Source organism: Oncorhynchus mykiss, chromosome 10, assembly GCF_013265735.2.
Source record: "Oncorhynchus mykiss isolate Arlee chromosome 10, USDA_OmykA_1.1, whole genome shotgun sequence".
NCBI lineage: Eukaryota > Metazoa > Chordata > Actinopteri > Salmoniformes > Salmonidae > Oncorhynchus > Oncorhynchus mykiss.
The window spans coordinates 2,194,550-2,217,979 of record NC_048574.1 but is presented as its reverse complement, the minus strand read 5'-3'; the positions used below and the strand labels follow the sequence as shown (position 1 = coordinate 2,217,979).

The 23,430-nt window shown below is 44.9% G+C and overlaps 1 protein-coding gene across 2 annotated transcripts; it reads left to right on the top strand.

Moving 5' to 3' along the window:
* The first annotated feature begins 7 nt into the window (after positions 1 to 7).
* Positions 8 to 21,814, top strand: LOC110534809 (ras-related protein Rab-38). 2 transcript variants are annotated; one of them, XM_036989480.1, is made up of 5 exons: positions 8 to 254; positions 445 to 643; positions 17,083 to 17,234; positions 17,335 to 17,463; positions 20,398 to 21,814. In XM_036989480.1, the coding sequence occupies exons 1-5, from the start codon at positions 222 to 224 to the stop codon at positions 20,548 to 20,550; spliced, it is 666 nt and encodes a 221-aa protein (XP_036845375.1). In that variant the 5' UTR covers positions 8 to 221; the 3' UTR covers positions 20,551 to 21,814. The 2 variants fall into 2 exon arrangements, with proteins under 2 accessions (XP_036845375.1, XP_036845376.1); XM_036989481.1 differs by having other exon boundaries at positions 10 to 254; positions 445 to 610; positions 20,398 to 21,813.
* The last annotated feature ends 1,616 nt before the right edge of the window (positions 21,815 to 23,430 follow it).

Here is a 23,430-nt window from a genome sequence, read left to right as displayed (position 1 = left end):
GGTGTGTGTGTGTTTGTGTGTGTGTGTGTGTGTGTATGCTTGCGAGAAGAGCAGAGCAGAGCAGAGCAGAGCGGAGAGGAGAGAAGAAAGGGAACTGCTATTTAAAACTAAATTTAGAACCAAACACACTGTTTCCTTCTAAACATATGATTAAACTACAGGGGAACAGTACCTCAAACTGGCCAACCAACTAACGACTTCCCCTCTCTCCAACCGTCGGGATGCAGAACCCCGGGAAGGAACACCTGTACAAGGTAACCTCATATTTATATTTTCAATGTATTTATTAAGTTATTATGATAAGATAGATCTTTTGAATAAAAATTCTTGTGATTTAGGCCTATAGTGGAGAATGATGGGTGATGTTGTGCTCCGACAATTTCTACTGATTTCTAATAGAGGATGATGATAATGACGTGGGTCTGCTTGTGTTCTGTGTTCCAGGTGTTGGTGATCGGGGACTTGGGTGTGGGGAAGACCTCTATCATTAAGCGGTATGTCCATCAGACTTACTCCACCAACTACCGAGCCACCATCGGCGTGGATTTCGCCTTGAAGGTCCTGAACTGGGACTCTGAGACGGTCCGGCTACAACTTTGGGACATCGCCGGTAGGATAGACTGCTCCTTATCTAACCTACTAAGTAATCACGCTTCTTATCTCAACTTCTGTTATGCTTGTATGCCTCTCTATCAATTAAAGCTATCGCCATCAATTAGAACACATATTTATCCAAACCTTTTTGTCAACTTCGTTCATACAAGAAAAAAGTTATTTATATGGTTAACAGCTGTTGGGCAACACGACATCTTATTGGGGAAAAACTATTGTTATTCTATTTGAAGCACTGAGAAACCATTGAGAATGATGTTGAATGACTGTCTGTATTATATTCATAAAAAAAAATGGACAGGTGGGAATGATAATGTACGCTACAGGGTCAACAGTATGTGGATACCCCTTCAAATTAGTGGATTTGGCTATTTCAGCCACACCAATTGCTCACAGGTGTATAACATTGAGGATGCAGACATGCAATCTCCATAGACAAACATTGGCAGTAAACTGGCCTTACTGAAGAGCTCAGTGACTTTCAACGTGTGAAGCTCTAGCGCTTCACAATAACACCTTTCCAACAAGTCAGCTCATCAAATTTCTGCCTCGCTAGAGCTGCCCTGGTCAACTGTGCTGTTATGCTGTTATGTGAAGTGGAACCATCTAGGAGCAACAACGGCTCAGCCGCGAAGTGGCAGGCCACACAAGCCAACAGAACGGGACCTCACAGTGCTGAAGAACGTAGTGCGTAGAAATCGTCTGTCCTCAGTTACAACACTCACTACCGAGTTCCAAACTTTCTCTGGAAGTAACGTCAGCACAAGAACTGTTCGTCGGGAGCTTCATGAAATGCGTTTCCATGGCAGAGCAGACGCACATAATCCTAAAATCACCACGCGCAATGCCAAGCGTCGGCTGGAGTAGTGTAAAGCTCATCGGTATTGGACTCTAGAGCAGTGGAAACGCGTTCTGTGGAGTGATAAATCACACTTCACCAACTGGCAGTCCAACGAACAAATCTGGGTTTGGTGGATGCCAGGAGAACGCTACCTGCCCCAATGCATTGTTCAAACTGTAAAGTTTGGTGGATGAGGAATACTGGTCTGGGGCTGTTTTTCATGGTAGACACCTTAGTTCCAGGGAAGGGAAATCTTAACTCTATAGCATACAATGGCATTCTAGATGATTCTGTGCTTCCCACTTTGTGGCCATTTCCTGTTTTTGCATGACAATCCCCCTGTGCACAAAGCGAGGTCCGTACAGAGAAGGTTTGTCGAGATCGGCGTGGAAGAACTTGACTGTCCTGCAGTCCTGACCTCAACCCCCATTGAACACCTTTGTGATGAATTGGGACACCGACTGAGAGCCAGGCCTAATCGCCCAACATCAGTGCCCAACAACACCTCTTTTGGCTGGATGGAAGCAAGTCCTGGCAGCAATGTACCAACATCTAGTGGAAAGCCTTCCCAGAAGAGAGGAGGCTGTTATAGCAGCAATGTTCCAACATCTAGTGGAAAGCCTTCCCAGAAGAGAGGAGGCTGTTATAGCAGCAATGTTCCAACATCTAGTGGAAAGCCTTCCCAGAAGAGTGGAGGCTGTTATAGCAGCAAAGGAGGGACCAACTCCATATCAATGCCCATGATTTTGGAATGAGATGTTCAACGAGCAGGTGTCCACACACTTTGTATTGAGAACAAGAAGAGAGACTAGGCTGCGTTTCAGCCAAGTACAATATGGAATGTGGAGTTGCAGCATCTTAATATGTAACATGTCATTCCTGTTGGTTTTGGTGGGTTAAAGCTGTGGTTCCATCAGAGTTCATGGATCAGAGGTGAAAAGTTAATGGATCAGGGTTGAAGAGTTCATGAACTATCTCTGTTGGAGAAACTCTCTGTATTTGATGTAGCGTATGACTTTCCTCTCCTCTCTCTCTCTCTCTCTCTCTCTCTCTCACGGTTCATCTATCTCGTGGAGGTATTGGTGGGATCATGTGAGCCCATGTGAGGGAGGTTTAAGGGCAAGTCACAGTAGAACCATTGTAAACACACACACACACACACACACGCGCGCGCACACACGCACACACACACACACACACACACACACACACACACACACACACACACACACACACACACACACACACACACACACACACACACACAGAGTACTGTCTTTACAGCCTTGGCTGTCTGTTCATTAACAATACAATATTACTATATCAACTTTTTATCCCATCAAAACTCTTGTGACACTAATGTTTGTCACAACAGACAGAAGACAGAAGACATACACACAGACAGCCAAACAGACAGACAGACAGACAGAAGACATACACACCTCTGTCTGCCAGAAAGGAGGACAGAGGACATACACACAGCCAGCCATCCAGCCAGCCAGCCAGCCAGACAGACAGACATATAGATACTCTCCTCATCAGGCACACAGATAGGCAGACAGACAGGCAGACAGACAGACAGACAGACAGACAGGCAGGCAGGCAGACAGACAGGCACACAGGCAAGCAGACAGACAGACAGACAGACAGGCACACAGGCAGGCAGACAGACAGATAGACAGGCACACAGGCAGGCAGACAGACAGATAGACAGGCACACAGGCAGGCAGGCAGACAGATAGACAGGCACACAGGCAGGCACACAGGCAGACAGATAGACAGGCATACAGGCAGGCAGACAGACAGATAGACAGGCACACAGGCAGGCAGGCAGACAGATAGACAGGCACACAGGCAGGCAGGCAGGCAGACAGATAGACAGGCATACAGGCAGGCAGGCAGACAGATAGACAGGCACACAGGCAGGCAGGCAGACAGATAGACAGGCACACAGGCAGGCAGGCAGGCAGACAGATAGACAGGCATACAGGCAGGCAGGCAGACAGATAGACAGGCACACAGGCAGGCAGGCAGGCAGATAGACAGGCACACAGGCAGGCAGGCAGATAGACAGGCACACAGGCAGGCAGGCAGACAGATAGACAGGCACACAGGCAGGCACACAGGCAGACAGATAGACAGGCATACAGGCAGGCAGGCAGACAGATAGACAGGCACACAGGCAGGCAGGCAGACAGATAGACAGGCACACAGGCAGGCAGGCAGGCAGACAGATAGACAGGCATACAGGCAGGCAGGCAGACAGATAGACAGGCACACAGGCAGGCAGGCAGATAGACAGGCACACAGGCAGGCAGGCAGACAGATAGACAGGCATACAGGCAGGCAGGCAGACAGATAGACAGGCACACAGGCAGGCAGGCAGACAGATAGACAGGCACACAGGCAGGCAGGCAGACAGATAGACAGGCATACAGGCAGGCAGGCAGACAGATAGACAGGCACACAGGCAGGCAGGCAGGCAGATAGACAGGCACACAGGCAGGCAGGCAGATAGACAGGCACACAGGCAGGCAGGCAGGCAGGCAGATAGACAGGCACACAGGCAGGCAGGCAGGCAGGCAGATAGACAGGCACACTGGCAGGCAGGCAGGCAGGCAGACAGAGACTCTCTTTTGAGTCAGTTATGACAGCTCTTTTTTTTTACACAACAACCAGGGCCTGAAATACAACCTCTGTTCCATTTCCTCTTCTCCACCTCTGTCATTGTTCCATTTCCTCTTCTCCACCTCTGTCTTTGTTCCATTTCCTCTTCTCCACCTCTGTCTTTGTTCCATTTCCTCTTCTCCACCTCTGTCTTTGGTCCATTTCCTCTTCTCCACCTGCCCTGATATCTAATGTGAGCCACACATTATTCATCTGCATTTTACTATTATCACTTTATATTAAAATGTTATTTGTTTTGTTTGAAAATAGGACAAAATAGTGTACAGTAACCTACATTGCCATCCTGTTTGTGTGTGTGTGTGTGTGTGTGTGTGTGTGTGTGTGTGTGTGTGTGTGTGTGTGTGTGTGTGTGTGTGTGTGTGTGTGTGTGTGTGTGTGTGTGTGTGTATGTGTGTGTATACCACATCAGTCACTGGCTTTATCAATAAGTGCATCGAGGACGTCGTGCCCACAGTGACTGTACTTACATACCCCAATCAGAAGCCATGGATTACAGGCAACATTCGCACTGAGCTAAAGCGTAGAGTGTAATGGGTGCGTGCTGGTGGCAGGGAAGTCAGGCGCAGGAGAGTGAACTTGGTATAAACTGAGCAGTTTAATGAATATACAAAAACTCAGAAAACCAAAATCTACAAAATAAAATAAGAGGCATGCAAATCCCGTCGCCACCAGAACATAACTTGCACCAATACATACAACAAACAATCACCGACAAGGACAATGGGGGAAACAGAGGGTTAAATACACAACATGTAATTGCTGAGATTGGAGCCAGGTGTGATGGTAGACAAGACAAAACCAATGGAAAATAAAACATGGATCAGCGATGGCTAGAAGGTCGGTGACGTCGACCGCCCGAACAAGGAGAGGGACCGAATTCGGTGGAAGTCTTGACATAGAGCTGACGCTTTCAAGGTGAGGGAAGCTTATAAGAAATCCTGCTGTGCTCTGCGACGAACCATCAAACAGGCAAAGTGTCAATACAGGACTAAGACTGAATCATACTACACCGGCTCCGACGCTCGTCGGATGTGGCAGGGCTTGCAAACTATTACTGACTACAAAGGGAAGCACAGCTGCGAGCTGCCCAGTGACATGAGTCTACCAGACGAGCTAAATCACTTCTATGCTCGCTTCTAGGCAAGCAACACTGAGGAATGCATGAGAGCATCAGCTGTTCCGGACGACTGTGGGATCATGCGGTCCATAGCCGACATGAGTAAGACCTTTAAACAGGTCAACATTCACAAGGCTGCGGGGCCAGTCAGATTACCAGGACGTGTGCATGGGCTGACCAAGTGGCAGGTGTCTTCACTGACATTTTCAACATGTCCCTGATTGAGTCTGTAATACCAACATGTTTCAATCAGACCACCATAGTCCCTGTGCCCAAGAACACGAAGGCAACCTGCCTAAATGACTACAGACCCGTAGCACTCACGTCCGTAGCCATGAAGTGCTTTGAAAGGCTGGTCATGGCTCACATCAACATCCTTATCCCAGAAACCCTAGACCCACTCCAATTTGCATACCGCCCAAACAGATCCACAGATGACGCAATCTCTATTGCACTCCACACTGCCCTATCCCACCTGGCCTTAACACCTATGTGAGAATGCTATTCATTGACCACAGCTCAGCGTTCAACACCATAGTACCCTCAAAGCTCATCACTAAGCTAAGGACCCTGGGACTGAACACCTCCCTCTGCAATTGGATCCTGAACTTCCTGATGGGCCTGGTATAGGGACAAAGTGGAGTCGCAATTCAGCGGCTCAGACACAAGACGTATGTGGCAGGGTCTACAGGCAATTACAGACTACAAAAAGAAAACCAGCCACATCACGAATTCCGACGTCTTGCTAGCAGACAAACTGCATGCTTTGAAGACAATACACTTCCACCGACGCGGCCCGCTACCAAGGACTGTGGTCCCCTCTCCTTCTCCATGGCCAACGAGAAAAAGACATTTAAACATTTAAACCTCGCAAGGCTGCTGGCCCAGACGGCATCCCTAGCCACGTCCTCAGAGCATGCGCAGACCAGCTGGCTGGCGTGTTTCCGGACATATTCAATCTCTCCTTATCCCAGTCTGCTGTCCCCACATGCGTCAAGATGGCTACCATTGTTCCTGTACCCAAGAAGGCAAAGATAACTGAACTAAATGACTATCGCTCCGTAGCACTCACTTCTGTCATCATTAAGTGACTAGTCAAGGATCATATCACCTCCAACTTACCCACTCCAGTTTGTATACCACCCCAACAGGTCCACAGACGATGCAATCGCCATCACACTACACACTGCCCTCCAACTCAATCATCAAGTTTGCAGACGACACAACAGCAGTGGGCTTGATTACCAACAATGATGAGTCAGCCAACAGGGAGGAGATGAGGGCACTTAGAGTGTGGTGCCTCTCACTCAACGTAAAAAAAACAAAGGAAGTGATCGAGGACTTTAGGTAAACAGCAGAGGGAGCACCCCCCCCATCGACGTGACAGCAGTGGAGAAGATGGTAAGTACCAGTTACTCGATATGGAAGTGGTCAGATGAAGCGGATGCTAAACTTCAGGACTTCTTTGCTAGCACAAACTGGAATATGTTCTGGGATTTATCCGGCGGCGTTGAGGAGTTTACCAGATCAGTCACCGCCTTCACTAATAGGTGCATCGACGACATTGTCCTAAAAGTGACAGTACGTACATATCCCAAGCAGAAGACATGGATTACAGGCAACTGAGCTAAAAGCTAGAGCTGCTGCTTGCAAGGAGCGGGACACTAACCCAAACGCTTATAAGAAATCCCAATTCGACCTCCGACGAGTCATCAAACATGAAAAGTGCCAGTACAGGACTAAGATAGAATCTTACTATGCTGGCTCTGACACTTATCGGATGTGGCAGTGTTTGCAAACTATCGTGGATTCCGAAGGGAAAACCAGCCGCAAGCTGCCCATACCAGACGAGCTAAATGCCTTCTATGCTCGCTTCGAGGCAAGCAACTCTGAACCTCACATGGGAGCACCAGTTGTTTCCGGACGACTGTGATCATACTCTCTGTTGCCAATGTGAGTAAGACCTTTAAACTAGTTAATATTCACAAGGCCGCAGGGCCAGATGGATTTCCAGGATGCGTACTCAGCTGGTAAGCGTCTTTGCTGACATTTTTATCCTCTCTCTGACCCAGTTTGTAATACCATGATATAGTATTTCAAGAAGACCATCATAGTCCCAGTGCCCAAGAACACCAAGGTAACCTGTCTAAATGATTATCACCCCATAGCACTCACATCTGTAGCTATGAAATGCTATGAAAGGCTAGTCATGGCTCACATCAACACAATCATCCCAGACACCCTTGACCCACTCCAATTTGCAGGTTCCGCCCTTTTTTTTTCCATTTTTGCCAAAAACTACATACCCAAATCTAGCTGCCTGTAACTCAGGTCCTGAAGCAAGGATATGCATATTCTTAATACCGTTTGAAAGGAAACACTTTGAAGTTTGAGAAATGTGAAAGGAATGTAGGAGATAATAACACAATAGATCTGGTACAAGATAATGTATAGGAAAAAAATAACCTCTCTTTTGTATTTTTTTGTACTATCATCTTTGAAATGCAAGAGAAAGGCCATAATGTATTATTCCAGCCCAGGTGCAATTTAGATTTTGGCCACTAGATGGCATCAGTGTATGTGCAACGTTTTAGACTGATCCAATGAACTAATTTCTGTTCAGAATTTTGTATCAAGACTGCCAACACGTTCCTAAAGTGTTTATTAATAACTTTTCATGTTCAAAACTGTGCACTCTCCTCAAACAATAGCATGGTATTATTTTACTGTAATAGCTACTGTAAATTGGACATTGTAGTTAGATTAACAAAGATTTAAGCTTTCTGCCAATATCAGATATGTCTATGTCCTGGGAAATGTTCTTGTTACTTACAACCTCATGCTAATCGCATTAGCCTACGCTAGCTCAACAGACCCATAGATGGGACACTGATCCCAATGAAGTTTAAGAACACATTCTTATTTACAAAGATGGCCTAGGAACAGTGGGTTAACTGCCTTGTTCAGGGGGAGAACAACAGATTTTGAACTTGTCAGCTTGGGGATTCGATCTAGCAAACTTTCGGTTACTGGCCCAATGCTCTAACCACTAGGCTACCTGTCACCCCAATGTGTTGAATGCTGTTCATTGACTACAGCTCAACATTCAACACTATAGTTCCCTCCAAGCTCATCAATAAGCTAAGGACCGTGGGACTGAACACCTCCCTCTGCAACTGGATTCTGGACTTCCTGATGGGCCACCCCCAGGTGGTGAGGGTAGGCAACAATGGATCTATCACACTGATTTTCAACACGGGTTCCCCTTAGTTCCCTTCTGTTCACCCACAACTGCGTGGGTGCGCATGAGTCCAACACCATCGTCAGGTTTGCTGACTACACAATTCCCACGGGAGACCAATATGGAAATGTATGCACTCGCTCTCATAAGTCGCTCTGGATAAGAACGTCTGCTAAATTACTTAAATGATGATGACGATGAGCCTATAGACTAGACCAGACTACACCAGACCAGACTATACCAGACTGCACCAGACTAGATCAGACTATACCAGACTAGACTAGACTATACCATACCAGACTAGACCAGACTGCACCAGACTAGACCAGACTGCACCAGACTACAACATACCAGACTAGACCAGACTACAGCATACCAGACCAGACTAGTCTACACTAGACCACACCAGACTACACTAAACCACACTAGACTACACCAGACTACACCAGACCAGACTACACCAGACCAGACTAGACTACACCAGACCATACTAGACTACACCAGACTACACCAGACCAGACTAGACTACACCAGACCATACTAGACTACACAAGACCAGACTAGACTACACCAGACCATACTAGACTAAACTAGACAGAACAGACCAGACAGACCAGACAGACCAGACTAGACAGACCAGACAGACCATACTAGACCAGACTAGACAGACCCGATTAGACAAACCAGACAGACCAGACAAGACCACACCAGACATGAATAGACTACACCAGACCAGACTAGACTACACCAGACCATACTAGACTACACCAGACCATACTAGACTAAAGTCTAAAGTCTTTGAAAGCCAAGTTAATAAACAGATCACTGACCATTTCAAATCCCACAGTACCTTCTCCGCTGTGCAATACGGTTTCCGAGCTGGTCATGGGTGCACCTCAGCCACGCTCAAGGTACTAAACGATATCATAACCGCAATTGATAAAAGACAGTACTGTGCAGCAGTCTTCATCAACCTGGCCAAGGCTGTGTTAACTAACCTACAAACAAGCTTCAATTCCATACAACACTCCTTCCGTGGCCTCCAACTGCTCTTAAACGCTAGCAAAACCAAATGCATGCTTTTCAACCATTTGCTGCCGCTCCTGTCCGCCCGACTAGCATCACAACTCTGGACGGTTCTGACCTAGAATATGTGGACAACTACAAATACCTAGGTGTCTGGTTAGACTGTAAACTCTCCTTCCAGAGTCATATTAAACATATCCAATCCAAAATTAAATCTAGAATCGACTTCCAATTTCACAATAAAGCCTCCTTCACTCACTCACGCCGCCAAACTTACCCTAGTAAAACTGACTATCCTACCGATCCTCGACTCGGCGATGTCATCTACAAAATAGCTTCCAACTCAGCAAATTGGATGTAGTCTATCACAGTGCCATCCGTTTTGTTACCAAAGCACCTTATACCACCCACCACTGCGACCTGTATGCTCTAGTCTGCTGGCCCTCGCTACATATTCGTCGCCAGACCCACTGGCTCCAGGTCATCTATAAGTCTATGCTAGGTAAAGCTCTGCCTTATCTCAGCTCACTGGTCATGATAACAACACCCACCCGTAGCATGCGCTCCAGCAGGTATATTTCACTGGTCATCCCCAAAGCCATCACTTATCTGCTGCCAGTGACTGGAACGAATTGCAAAAATCGCTGAAGTTGGAGACTTACATTTCCCTCTCTAACTTTAAACATCAGCTATCTGAGCAGCTAACCGATCGCTGCAGCTGTACATAGTCCATATGTAAATAGCCCACCCAATCTACCTACCTCATCCCCATATTGTTTTTATTTACTCTGCTGCTCTTTTTGCACACCAGTATCACTACTTACACACCATCATCTGCTCATCATCATCTGCTCATCTATCACTCCAGTGTTAATATGCTAAATTGTAATTACTTTGCTACCAAGGCCTATTTATTGCCTTACCTCCTCATGCACACTCTGTATATTGACATTTTTTAAAACTGTGTTATTGACTGTACGCTTGTTTATTCCATGTGTAACTCTGTGTTGTTTCTGTCTCGCTGCTTTGCTTGATCTTGGCCAGGTCTCAGTTGTAAATGAGAACTTGTTCTCAACTAGCTTACCTGGTTAAATAAAGGTGAAATAAAGAAATTAATAAAACATAAATTAGACCAGGCTAGACTACACCAGACCAGGCTAGACTACACTAGACCAGACTAGACCAAATCAAATCAAATCAAATCAAATGTATTTCTATAGCCCTTCGTACATCAGCTGATATCTCAAAGTGCTGTACAGAAACCCAGCCTAAAACCCCAAACAGCAAGCAATGCAGGTGTAGAAGCACGGTGGCGAGGAAAAACTCCCTAGAAAGGCCAAAACCTAGGAAGAAACCTAGAGAGGAATCAGGCTATGTGGGGTGGCGGGTGGAGATTATAACAGAACATGGCCAAGATGTTCAAATGTTCATAAATGACCAGCATGGTCGATTAATAATAAGGCAGAACAGTTGAAACTGGAGCAGCAGCATGGCCAGGTGGACTGGGGACAGCAAGGAGTCATCATGTCAGGTAGTCCTGGGGCATCGTCCTAGGGCTCAGGTCCTCCGAGAGAGAGAAAGAAAGAAAGAAGGAGAGAATTAGAGAACGCACACTTAGATTCAGACAGGACACCGAATAGGACAGGAGAAGTACTCCAGATATAACAAACTGACCCTAGCCCCCCGACACATAAACTACTGCAGCATAAATACTGGAGGCTGAGACAGGAGGGGTCAGGAGACACTGTGGCCCCATCCGAGGACACCCCTGGACAGGGCCAAACAGGAAGGATATAACCCCACCCACTTTGCCAAAGCACAGCCCCCACACCAATGGAGGGATATCTTCAACCACCAACTTACCATCCTGAGACAAGGCTGAGTATAGCCCACAAAGATCTCCGCCATGGCACAACCCAAGGGGGGGCGCCAACCCAGACAGGATGACCACATCAGTGAATCAACCCACTCAGGTGACGCACCCTTCCAGGGACGGCATGAGAGAGCCCCAGTAAGCCAGTGACTCAGCCCCTGTAATAGGGTTAGAGGCAGAGAATCCCAGTGGAAAGAGGGGAACCGGCCAGGCAGAGACAGCAAGGGCGGTTCGTTGCTCCAGAGCCTTTCCGTTCACCCTCCCACTCCTGGGCCAGACTACAGTCAATCATATGACCCACTGAAGAGATGAGTCTTCAGTAAAGACTTAAAGGTTGAGACCGAGTTTGCGTCTCTGACATGGGTAGGCAGACTGTTCCATAAAAATTGAGCTCTATAGGAGAAAGCCCTGCCTCCAGCTGTTTGCTTAGAAATTCTAGGGACAATTATGAGGCCTGCGTCTTGTGACCGTAGCGTACGTGTAGGTGTGTACGGCAGGACCAAATCAGAGAGATAGATAGGAGCAAGCCCATGTAATGCTTTGTAGGTTAGCAGTAAAACCTTGAAATCAGCCCTTGCTTTGACAGTAAGCCAGTGTAGGGAGGCTAGCACTGCATTGCAGTAGTCTAACCTAGAAGTGACAAAGCATGGATTAATTTTTCTGCATAATTTTTGGACAGAAAGTTTCTGATTTTTGCAATGTTACGTAGATGGAAAAAAGCTGTCCTTGAAATGGTCTTGATATGTTCTTCAAAAGAGAGATCAGGGTCCAGAATAACGCCGAGGTCCTTCACAGTTTTATTTGAGACGACTGTACAACCATTAAGATTAATTGTCAGATTCAACAGAAGATCTCTTTGTTTCTTGGGACCTAGAACAAGCATCTCTGTTTTGTCCGAATTTAAAAGTAGAAAGTTTGCAGCCATCCACTTCCTTATGTCTGAAACACATGCTTCTAGCAAGGGAAATTTTGGGGCTTCACCATGTTTCATTGAAATGTACAGCTGTGTGTCATCCGCATAGCAGTGAAAGTTAACATTATGTTTTCGAATGACATCCCCAAGAGGTAAAATATATAGTGAAAACAATAGTGGTCCTAAAACGGAACCTTGAGGAACACCGAAATTTACAGTTGATTTGTCAGAGGACAAACCATTCACAGAGACAAACTGATACTTTCCGACAGATAAGATCTAAACCAGGCCAGAACTTGTCCGTGTAGACCAATTTGGGTTTCCAATCTCTCCAAAAGAATGTGGTGATCGATGGTATCAAAAGCAGCACTAAGGTCTAGGAGCACGAGGACAGATGCGGAGCCTCGGACCGATGCCATTAAAATGTAATTTACCACCTTCACAAGTGCCGTCTTAGTGCTATGATGGGGTCTAAAACCAGACTGAAGCATTTCGTATACATTGTTTGTCTTCAGGAAGGCAGTGAGTAGACCAGACTCAGACCTGCAGAATATGCTGCTTAAATGGGCCTAGCCTATGTAATGACTGGGAATGTGAAGACTGTTGTTAACTGTCTCTGGAATGGATCTGTTCAAGATGGAATGTGGAGAATGTTAACTGTCTCTGGAATGGGTCTGTTCAAGATGGAATGTGGAGACTGTTAACTGTCTCTGGAATGGGTCTGTTCAAGATGGAATGTGGAGAATGTTAACTGTCTCTGGAATGGGTCTGTTCAAGATGGAATGTGGAGAATGTTAACTGTCTCTGGAATGGGTCTGTTCAAGATGGAATGTGAAGACTGTTGTTAACTGTCTCTGGAATGGGTCTGTTCAAGATGGAATGTGGAGAATGTTAACTGTCTCTGGAATGGGTCTGTTCAAGATGGAATGTGGAGAATGTTAACTGTCTCTGGAATGGATCTGTTCAAGATGGAATGTGGAGACTGTTAACTGTCTCTGGAATGGATCTGTTCAAGATGGAATGTGGAGACTGTTAACTGTCTCTGGAATGGATCTGTTCAAGATGGAATGTGGAGAATGTTAACTGTCTCTGGAATGGATCTGTTCAAGATGGAATGTGGAGAATGTTAACTGTCTCTGGAATGGATCTGTTCAAGATGGAATGTGGAGACTGTTAACTGTCTCTGGAATGGATCTGTTCAAGATGGAATGTGGAGACTGTTAACTGTCTCTGGAATGGATCTGTTCAAGATGGAATGTGGAGAATGTTAACTGTCTCTGGAATGGATCTGTTCAAGATGGAATGTGGAGACTGTTAACTGTCTCTGGAATGGTTCTGTTCAAGATGGAATGTGGAGACTGTTAACTGTCTCTGGAATGGGTCTGTTCAAGATGGAATGTGGAGACTGTTAACTGTCTCTGGAATGGGTCTGTTCAAGATGGAATGTGGAGACTGTTAACTGTCTCTGGAATGGATCTGTTCAAGATGGAATGTGGAGAATGTTAACTGTCTCTGGAATGGGTCTGTTCAAGATGGAATGTGGAGAATGTTAACTGTCTCTGGAATAGGTCTGTTCAAGATGGAATGTGGAGACTGTTAACTGTCTCTGGAATGGCCACTAATATAACCACATTATCCACTGATTTGCTGTTAGTCCCCTAGACAATAGAATGGAATGAGCTGTAGCTAGCTGACTGTTTTTAAGAGTACAGTCATGGCCAAAAGTTTTGAGAATGACACAAATACACATTTTCACAAAGTCTGCTGCCTCAGTTTGTATGATGGCAATTTGCATATACTCCAGAATGTTATGAAGAGTGATCAGATGAATTGTAATTAATTGCAAAGTCCCTCTTTGCCATGCAAATGAACTGAATCCCCAAAAAGCATTTCCAAAGCATTTCAGCTCTGCCACAAAAGGACCAGCTGACATCATGCCAGTGATTCTCTCGTTAACACAGGTGTGAGTGTTGACGAGGACAAGGCTCGAGATAACTCTGTCATGCTGAATAAGTTTGAATAACAGACTGGAAGCTTCAAAAGTAGTGTGGCGCTTGGAATCATTGTTCATCCTCTGTTAATAATGGTTACCTGCAAGGAAACACGTGCCGTCATCATTGCTTTGCACAAAAAGGGCTTCACAGGCAAGGATATTGCTGACACCTAAATCAACAATTCATCGGATCATCAAGAACTTCAAGGAGAGCGGTTCAATTGTTGTGAAGAAGGCTTCAGGGCACCCAAGAAAGTCCAGCAAGCGCCAGGACCGTTTCCTAAAGTTGATTCAGCTGCAGGATCGGCGCACCACCAGTACAGAGCTTGCTCAGGAATGGCAGCAGGCAAGTGTGAGTGCATCTGCACACACAGTGAGGCGAAGACTTTTTGAGGATGGCCTGGTGTCATGAAGGGCAGCAAAGAAGCCACTTCTCTCCAGGAAAAACATCAGGGACAGACTGATATTCTGCAAAAGGTACAGGGATTGGACTGCTGAGGACTGGGGTAAAGTCATTTTCTCTGATGAATCCCTTTTCCGATTGTTTGGGGTATCCGGAAAAAAGCTTGTCCGGAGACGACAAGGTGAGCGCTACCATCCGTCCTGTGTCATGCCAACAGTAAAGCATCCTGAGACCATTCATGTGTGGGGTTGCCAAGGGGGTGGGCTCACTCACAATTTTGCCTAAGAACACAGCCATGAATTAAGAATGGTACCAACACATCCTCCGAGAGCAACTCCTCCCAACCATCCAGGAACAGTTTGGTCACGAACAATGCCTTTTCCAGCATGATGGAGCACCTTGCCATAAGGCAAAAGTGATAACTAAGGTCTTGAAAAAGAAGGGTCAACACTGTGAATATTGACTCTTTGCATCAACTTCATGTAATTGTCAATAAAATCCTTTGACACTTATGAAATGCTTGTAATTATACTTCAGTATTCCATAGTAACATCTGACAAAAATATCTAAAGACACTGAGGCAGCAGACTTAATATTTGTGTCATTCTCAACTGACTGAGCAGTCCTGCCTGAGACATGGAGGATAATGTTCCTGAGCAGTCCTGCCTGAGACATAGAAGATAATGTTACTGAGCGGTCCTGAGACATAGAAGATAATGTTACTGAGCAGTCCTGCCTGAGACATAGAAGATAATGTTACTGAGCAGTCCTGCCTGAGACATAGAAGATAATGTTACTGAGCAGTCCTGCCTGAGACATGGAGGATAATGTTCCTGAGCAGTCCTGCCTGAGACATAGAAGATAATGTTACTGAGCGGTCCTGAGACATAGAAGATAACGTTACTGAGCAGTCCTGCCTGAGACATAGAAGATAATGTTACTGAGCAGTCCTGCCTGAGACATGGAGGATAATGTTCCTGAGCAGTCCTGCCTGAGACATAGAAGATAATGTTACTGAGCGGTCCTGAGGCATAGAAGATAATGTTACTGAGCAGTCCTGCCTGAGACATAGAAGATAATGTTACTGAGCGGTCCTGAGACATAGAAGATAATGTTACTGAGCGGTCCTGAGACATAGAAGATAATGTTACTGAGCAGTCCTACCTGAGACATAGAAGATAATGTTACTGAGCAGTCCTGCCTGAGACATGGAGGATAATGTTCCTGAGCAGTCCTGCCTGAGACATAGAAGATAATGTTACTGAGCAGTCCTGCCTGAGACATAGAAGATAATGTTACTGAGCAGTCCTGCCTGAGACATAGAAGATAATGTTACTGAGCAGTCCTGCCTGAGACATGGAGGATAATGTTCCTGAGCAGTCCTGCCTGAGACATAGAAGATAATGTTACTGAGCGGTCCTGAGACATAGAAGATAACGTTACTGAGCAGTCCTGCCTGAGACATAGAAGATAATGTTACTGAGCAGTCCTGCCTGAGACATGGAGGATAATGTTCCTGAGCAGTCCTGCCTGAGACATAGAAGATAATGTTACTGAGCGGTCCTGAGGCATAGAAGATAATGTTACTGAGCAGTCCTGTCTGAGACATAGAAGATAATGTTACTGAGCGGTCCTGAGACATAGAAGATAATGTTACTGAGCGGTCCTGAGGCATAGAAGATAATGTTACTGAGCAGTCCTGCCTGAGACATAGAAGATAATGTTACTGAGCAGTCCTGCCTGAGACATAGAAGATAATGTTACTGAGCAGTCCTGAGACATAGAAGATAATGTTACTGAGCGGTCCTGAGACATAGAAGATAATGTTACTGAGCAGTCCTGAGACATAGAAGATAATGTTACTGAGCGGTCCTGAGACATAGAAGATAATGTTACTGAGCGGTCCTGAGACATAGAAGATAATGTTACTGAGCAGTCCTGCCTGAGACATAGAAGATAATGTTACTGAGCAGTCCTGAGACATAGAAGATAATGTTACTGAGCGGTCCTGAGACATAGAAGATAATGTTACTGAGCAGTCCTGCCTGAGACATAGAAGATAATGTTACTGAGCAGTCCTGAGACATAGAAGATAATGTTACTGAGCAGTCCTGCCTGAGACATAGAAGATAATGTTACTGAGCAGTCCTGCCTGAGACATAGAAGATAATGTTACTGAGCGGTTCTGCCTGAGACATAGAAGATAATGTTACTGAGCGGTTCTGCCTGAGACATAGAACCCAATTGTCATCCTTTGATCACAAGGATGTCCTCTTGGTCTAATGGTGAACATTTCTGGTTACTGTGTGGGAGAACATGGTTCAAATCCCAACAGTTACAACAACAGTATATCTCTGTCTCTGTCTCCCCTGTAGGTCAGGAGCGGTTTGGGAACATGACCCGTGTGTACTACCGAGAGGCCATGGGGGCGTTCATCGTGTTTGACGTGACACGGCCCACTACCTTCGAAGCCATCACCAAGTGGAAGGAGGACCTGGACTCTAAACTCATGTTGACCAACAGAGAGGTGAGTGAAGTACAGTGAGTTGGTTCTACCATGGTAAAGGACTATTTAAATCATCCTGTTCATACATTACCTTCTTGTCTTTTACCTCTCTATTGGACAGAGCATTGCCACGGTCCTACTGGCTAATAAATGTGATCAGGGGCGGGAGGTTCTGACCAATAACGGCGTGAAGATGGACCAGTTCTGTAAAGACAACGGCTTTGTGGGCTGGTTCGAGACCTCAGCCAAGGTGGGAACACAAACACATGCACACACATACACATACGCACCCATGTGCACACACACACAGAACACATGCACACACATACGCACCCATGTGCACAAACACATGCACACACATACGCACCCATGTGCACAAACACATGCACACACACACATACGCACCCATGTGCACACACACACAGAACACATGCACACACATACGCACCCATGTGCACACACACACAGAAAACATGCACACACATACGCACCCATGTGCACAAACACATGCACACACATACACACCCATGTGCACAAACACACACAGAAAACATGCACACACATACACACCCATGTGCACAAACACACACAGAAAACATGCACACACATACGCACCCATGTGCACAAACACATGCACACACATACGCACCCATGTGCACACACAGACAGAAAACATGCACAACAGCTATATGGGGTGGTGTCCTCATTCAGCCACCCTCTATGGGCCTCACTCCTCATAGAGTACTCTATACTCTTCTGTAAACTGGTCATCTCTGTATACCAGTCGCAAGACCCACTGGTTGATGCTTATTTATAAAACCCTCTTAGGCCTCACACACCCCTATCTGAGATATCTACTGCAGCCCTCATCCTCCACATACAACACCTGTTCACTCCCCCCTATCTGAGATATCTACTGCAGCCCTCATCCTCCACATACAACACCTGTTCTGCCAGTCACATTCTGTTAAAGGTCCCCAAAGCACACACATCCCTGGGTTGCTCCTCTTTTCAGTTCGCTGCAGGTAGCAACTGGAACGAGCTGCAACAAACACTCAAACTGGACAGTTTTATCTCAATATCTTCATTCAAAGGCTCAATCAAGCTAACCCTGACCCTTTTGACCTATATTGTGTGTTTTTGTCCTATATTTTAATTGTATTTATTTTTTATTTTTAATCCCCGCAGGAGGCCTTTTGCCTTTTGGTAGGTCATTGTAAATAAGAATTTGTTCTTAGGTTGTAACAACATGGTGTAACAACCTGGTGTAACAACCTGGTGTAACAACCTGGTGTAACAACCTGGTGTAACAACCTGGTGTAACAACCTGGTGTAACAACATGGTGTAACAACCTGGTGTAACAACCTGGTGTAACAACCTGGTGTAACAACCTGGTGTAACAACCTGGTGTAACAACATGGTGTAACAACCTGGTGTAACAACCTGGTGTAACAACCTGGTGTAACAACCTGGTGTAACAACCTGGTGTAACAACATGGTGTAACAACCTGGTGTAACAACCTGGTGTAACAACCTGGTGTAACAACATGGTGTAACAACATGGTGTAACAACCTGGTGTAACAACCTGGTGTAACAACCTGGTGTAACAACATGGTGTAACTGCAGCAACAGAATTACGCCATGTGCAGCCGTTTCTCAGCTCTCAGTCAAATTCCACAAAGTGAAACTAAAACTTTAGTTTAGGTATTAATTCTGAGTGGTTAAGTTAAGGGTTAAGGTTAGGAATAGGGTTTAGGGTTAGGGTTAAGGTTAGGGATAGGGTTTAGGGTTAGGAGGTTCTACAGGGGTCAGAGGTCATTGAGGTCATGGGTTAGGGTTAGGGTTAGGGTTAACCCTACATTTCCACTGCCTCTAAATCAGTTGAACCAGGCTGTTTTACCTGTGGACAGTGGATACGGAAAGTTTTCAGACCCCTTTGGCTTTTTACACATTTTGTTACGTTACAGCCTTCTAAAATGGATGAAAGTTTTTTTCTCATCAATCTTCACAAAATACCCCACGATGACATCACAATACCCCACGATGAGATGACAACACCCCACGATGACATCACAATACCGTACGATGACAAAGCAAAAAAACAGGTTTTTAGAAACCTTTTTAAAAATAAAAAAACGAAATATCACATTTAGCATTCAGACCCTTTACTCAGTACTTTTGTTGAAGCACCTTCGGCAGCAATTTCAGCCTTGAGTCTTCTTGGGTATGACACTACAAGCTTGGCACACCTTTATTTGAGGAGTGTCTCCCATTCTTCTCTGCAGATCCTCTCAAGCTCTGTCAGGTTGGATGGGGAGCACTGCTGCACAGCTATTTTCAGAGAGCAACACTGGAGCTCTGTCAGAGTGACCATTGGGTTCTTGGTCACCTCCATGATTCCACCCCGATTGGTCAGTTTGGCCGGGCATCCAGATCTAGGATCTAGTCTTGGTGGTTCCAAACTTCATCCATTTAAGAATGATGGAGACCACTGTGTTCTAGGGGACCTTCAATGCTGCAGAATATTTTTGGTTCCCTTCCCCAGATCTGTGCCTCAACACAATCCTGTCTCGGAGCACTATGGACAATCCCTTCTACCTAATAGCTTGGTTTTTGCTCTGACATGCCTTGTCAACTGTGGGACCTTATATAGACAGGTGTGTGCCTTTCCAAATCATATCCAACCAATTGAATTTACCACAGATGGACTCCAATCAAATTGTAGAAACATCTCAAGGATGATCATTGGAAGCTAAATTCCCGAGTCTCATAGCAAAGGTGCTGAATACTATAATAATATATAATACTGTAAAAAAGGTATTTCTGTTTTTTTTATTGTTATGAATTTACAAACATTTCTAAAAACATGTTTTCGCTTTGTCATTATTGTATATTGTTTGTAGATTAATGAGGAAAATTATAATTGAATCAAGTTTAGAATAAGGCTGTAACGTAACAAAAATTAGCAAAAAGTCAAGGGGTCTGAATACTTTCCGAATGCGCTGTGAGGATCAAGAAAAACATAGCCATTTCATACAATGAAAATGTGTTTATATAAGTAACTGAACCATGTTAACGTAGCACCTGTTTTTGTTTAACCCTAACAAGGCAAAAGCTCTGAGTACTCTGAAACTAGCCACTAGCTTTTAACCTTGTTGTTTTACTCTGCCGTGTCCCTTTAGGAAAACACCAACATCAGCGAGGCAGCGAACTTCCTGGTGAAACACATCATGGCTACAGAGAATGATTTCCTCAAGTCAGTGGTCCCAGACACCATCTCTCCAAAACTAAATGACTCACAACCTGTGACCTGCTCTGCCTGCTACAAACCATAGAGGGAGGAGAGGAGGAGAGGACTGGGGATGATGTGAAGGGAGGAGAAGATAGGAAGAGAAAACTGGTTCAAACTATAGAGGAAGGAGAGGAGGAGAGGGTGAAGAGAGGAGAGGAGACAGACCCTGGAGAAGAGGAAGAGGGAGTGGAACGGGGCTATGTTGGTCCTCTGTTGTTGAATTTGTAGAGCATGTTGCGTGTAACACCAGGGTAGTGGGTTCAATTCCAGGGACCACTCATACGTAAAATGTATGCACGCATGACTGTGAGTCGCTTTGGATAAAAGTGTCTGCTAAATGTAATATATTATTATTATTATATTGGGGAGCAGAGAGTGGAGAGATGATTGAATGTCACTGCAAGTTCCCTCCATATCCACCTCTTCAGAAGACAGAGGCACTGATTTCAAAACATCCTCTTCTCCTCGATCCTTGGCCCTCCATTTACACATTCATGCGCAACTTCATGTTTCAAAGCTGAGGGAGTGAAAATTTGACTCTTACATAGCCACTTCAGCCTGGCCAGCAAGGCTGCAAGCTTCAGAGCGAAGTGATTTCCCAACACGCACTGCGATATGTTTGGAGTTTGCACAATTTTATACAAAATAATGGGGAGGCGTGCCTAATTATATGTCATGAAAGTTTGTTTATGTCTGATTTGTAATATTTTTATAATATAATATATAATAATATATATTATATAACCTATAATATTATTATATTATTATAGTATTTGTAATATTATTAATAATAATAATAAATAATAATTTGGAGACTTGACACATGTAACAGATGAAATACCTCCCAAATTAAATGTTTACTGAGGTTATACATGTGCATTCAGAGAGTATTCAGACCCCTTCCCTTTTTCCACATTTTGTTACGTTACAGCCTTATTCTAAAATGGATCAAATTACATGTTTTCATTATCAATCTCCACACAATACCTTATAAATGACAAAACAGGTTGTTAGACATTTTTGCAAATGTTTTCAAAATAAAAACCTTATTTGCATAAGTATTCACACCCTTTGCTATGAGACTCAAAATGTTGCTCGGGTGTTGTTTCCATTGATCATCCTTAAGAAACATCCTTGAGATGTTTCTACAACTTGCTTGGAGTCCACCCGTGGTAACTTAAATTATTGGACATGATTTGGAAAGGCACACACCTGTCTATATAAGGTCCCACAGTTGACAGTGAATGTCAGAGCGAAAACCAATCCAAGAAGTCGAAGGAATTATCCGTAGAGCTCTGATACAGGATTGTGTCGAGGCACAGATCTGGGAAAGGGTACCAAAACATTTCCGCAGCATTGAAGGTCCCTAAGAACACAGTGGCCTCCATCATTCTGAAATGAAGTTTGGAACCACCAAGACGCCCGGCCAAAACTGAGCCATCGGGGGAGAAGGATCTTGGTCAGGGAGGTGACCAATAAGGTGACCAATAATCCAATGGTCACACTGACAGAGATACAGAGTTCCTCTGTGAAGATGGTATAACCTTCCAGAAGGACAACCATATCTGCAGCACTCCACCAATCAGGCCTTTATGGCCAAACAGAAGCCACTCCTCAGTAAAAGGCACATTACAGCCCGCTTGGAGGTTGCCCAAAGGCAGCTAAGAGAAACAAGATTCTCTAAGCAAAGTGCAGAGATATTCTTGATCCACTCTTTATCAGGCCTTTTCTATTTTTTTATTTAACCTTTATTTAACTAAGCAAGTCAGTTAAGAACAAATTCTTATTTACAATGAAAGCCAAACCCTGACTCAGATGGAATCGAACCAGGGTCTGTAGTGATGCCTCTAGCACTGCGATGCTGAGTAACCAGACGGACACATGACAGCCTGCTTGGAGTTTGCCAAAAGGCACCTAAAGACTTTCAGACCATGAGAAACAAGATTCTCTGGTCTGGTGAAACCAAGATAGAACTCTTTGGATTGAATGCTCTGCGTCACATCTGGTGGATACCTGGGACCACCCTACAGTGAAGTATGGTGGTGGCAGCTTCATGCTGTGGGGATGTTTTTCAGCGGCAGGGACTGGGAGACTTGTCAGAATCGAAGCAAAGATGAACAGAGAAAAGTACAGAGAGAGCCTTGATGAAAACCTGCTCCAGAGTGTTCAGGACCTCAGACTGCGGCTAAGGTTCACCTTCCAACAAGACAATGACCCTAAGCACACAGCCAAGACAATGCATGAGTGGTTTCGGGACAAGTCTCTGAATGTCCTTCAGTGGCCCAGCCAGAGCTCGGATTTGAACCCGATCGAACATTTCTGAAGAAACCTGAAAATAGCTGTGCAGCAACACTCCCCATCCAACCTGAGCATGAAAGGAGCTGCAGAGAGGAATGAGTAACTCCCCATATACAGGTGTGCCAAGCTTGTAGCGTCAAACCCAAGAAGACTCGATGCTGTAATCGCTGCCAAAGGGGTTTCAACAAAGTACTGAGTAAAGGGTCTGAATAAAATGTACAAACATTTCTAATAACCTGTTTTTGGTTTGTCATTATGGGGTATTGTGATGTCATTAAGGGGTATTGTGATGTCATTATGGGGTATTGTGACGTAATTAAGGGGTATTGTGATGTCATTATGGGGTATTGTAATGTCATTAAGGGGTGTTGTGATGTCACAAGGGGTATTGTAATGTCATTAAGGGGTATTGTGATGTCATTAAGGGTGTTTGTGTGTGGATTGATGAGGGGAAAAAACAATGCAATCAATTTTAGAATAATGCTGTAACATAACAAAATGAATACTTTCTGAATGCACTGGGATACATCAGTTACTGTTACCGTGATACAGTTGAAGTGGGAAGTTTACATACACCTTAGCCAAATACATTTAAATTCAGTTTTTCACAATTCCTGACAGTTAA

What these genes read in the sequence shown, in the direction of transcription:
- LOC110534809 (XM_036989480.1), top strand. Translation starts at nt 222, where the DNA reads ATGCAGAACCCCGGGAAGGAACACCTGTACAAG. An exon ending in TCATGTTGACCAACAGAGAG is followed by an intron (nt 17,235 to 17,334) that starts GTGAGTGAAGTA and finishes TCTATTGGACAG; the next exon opens with AGCATTGCCACGGTCCTACT. An exon ending in GGTTCGAGACCTCAGCCAAG is followed by an intron (nt 17,464 to 20,397) that starts GTGGGAACACAA and finishes GTGTCCCTTTAG; the next exon opens with GAAAACACCAACATCAGCGA.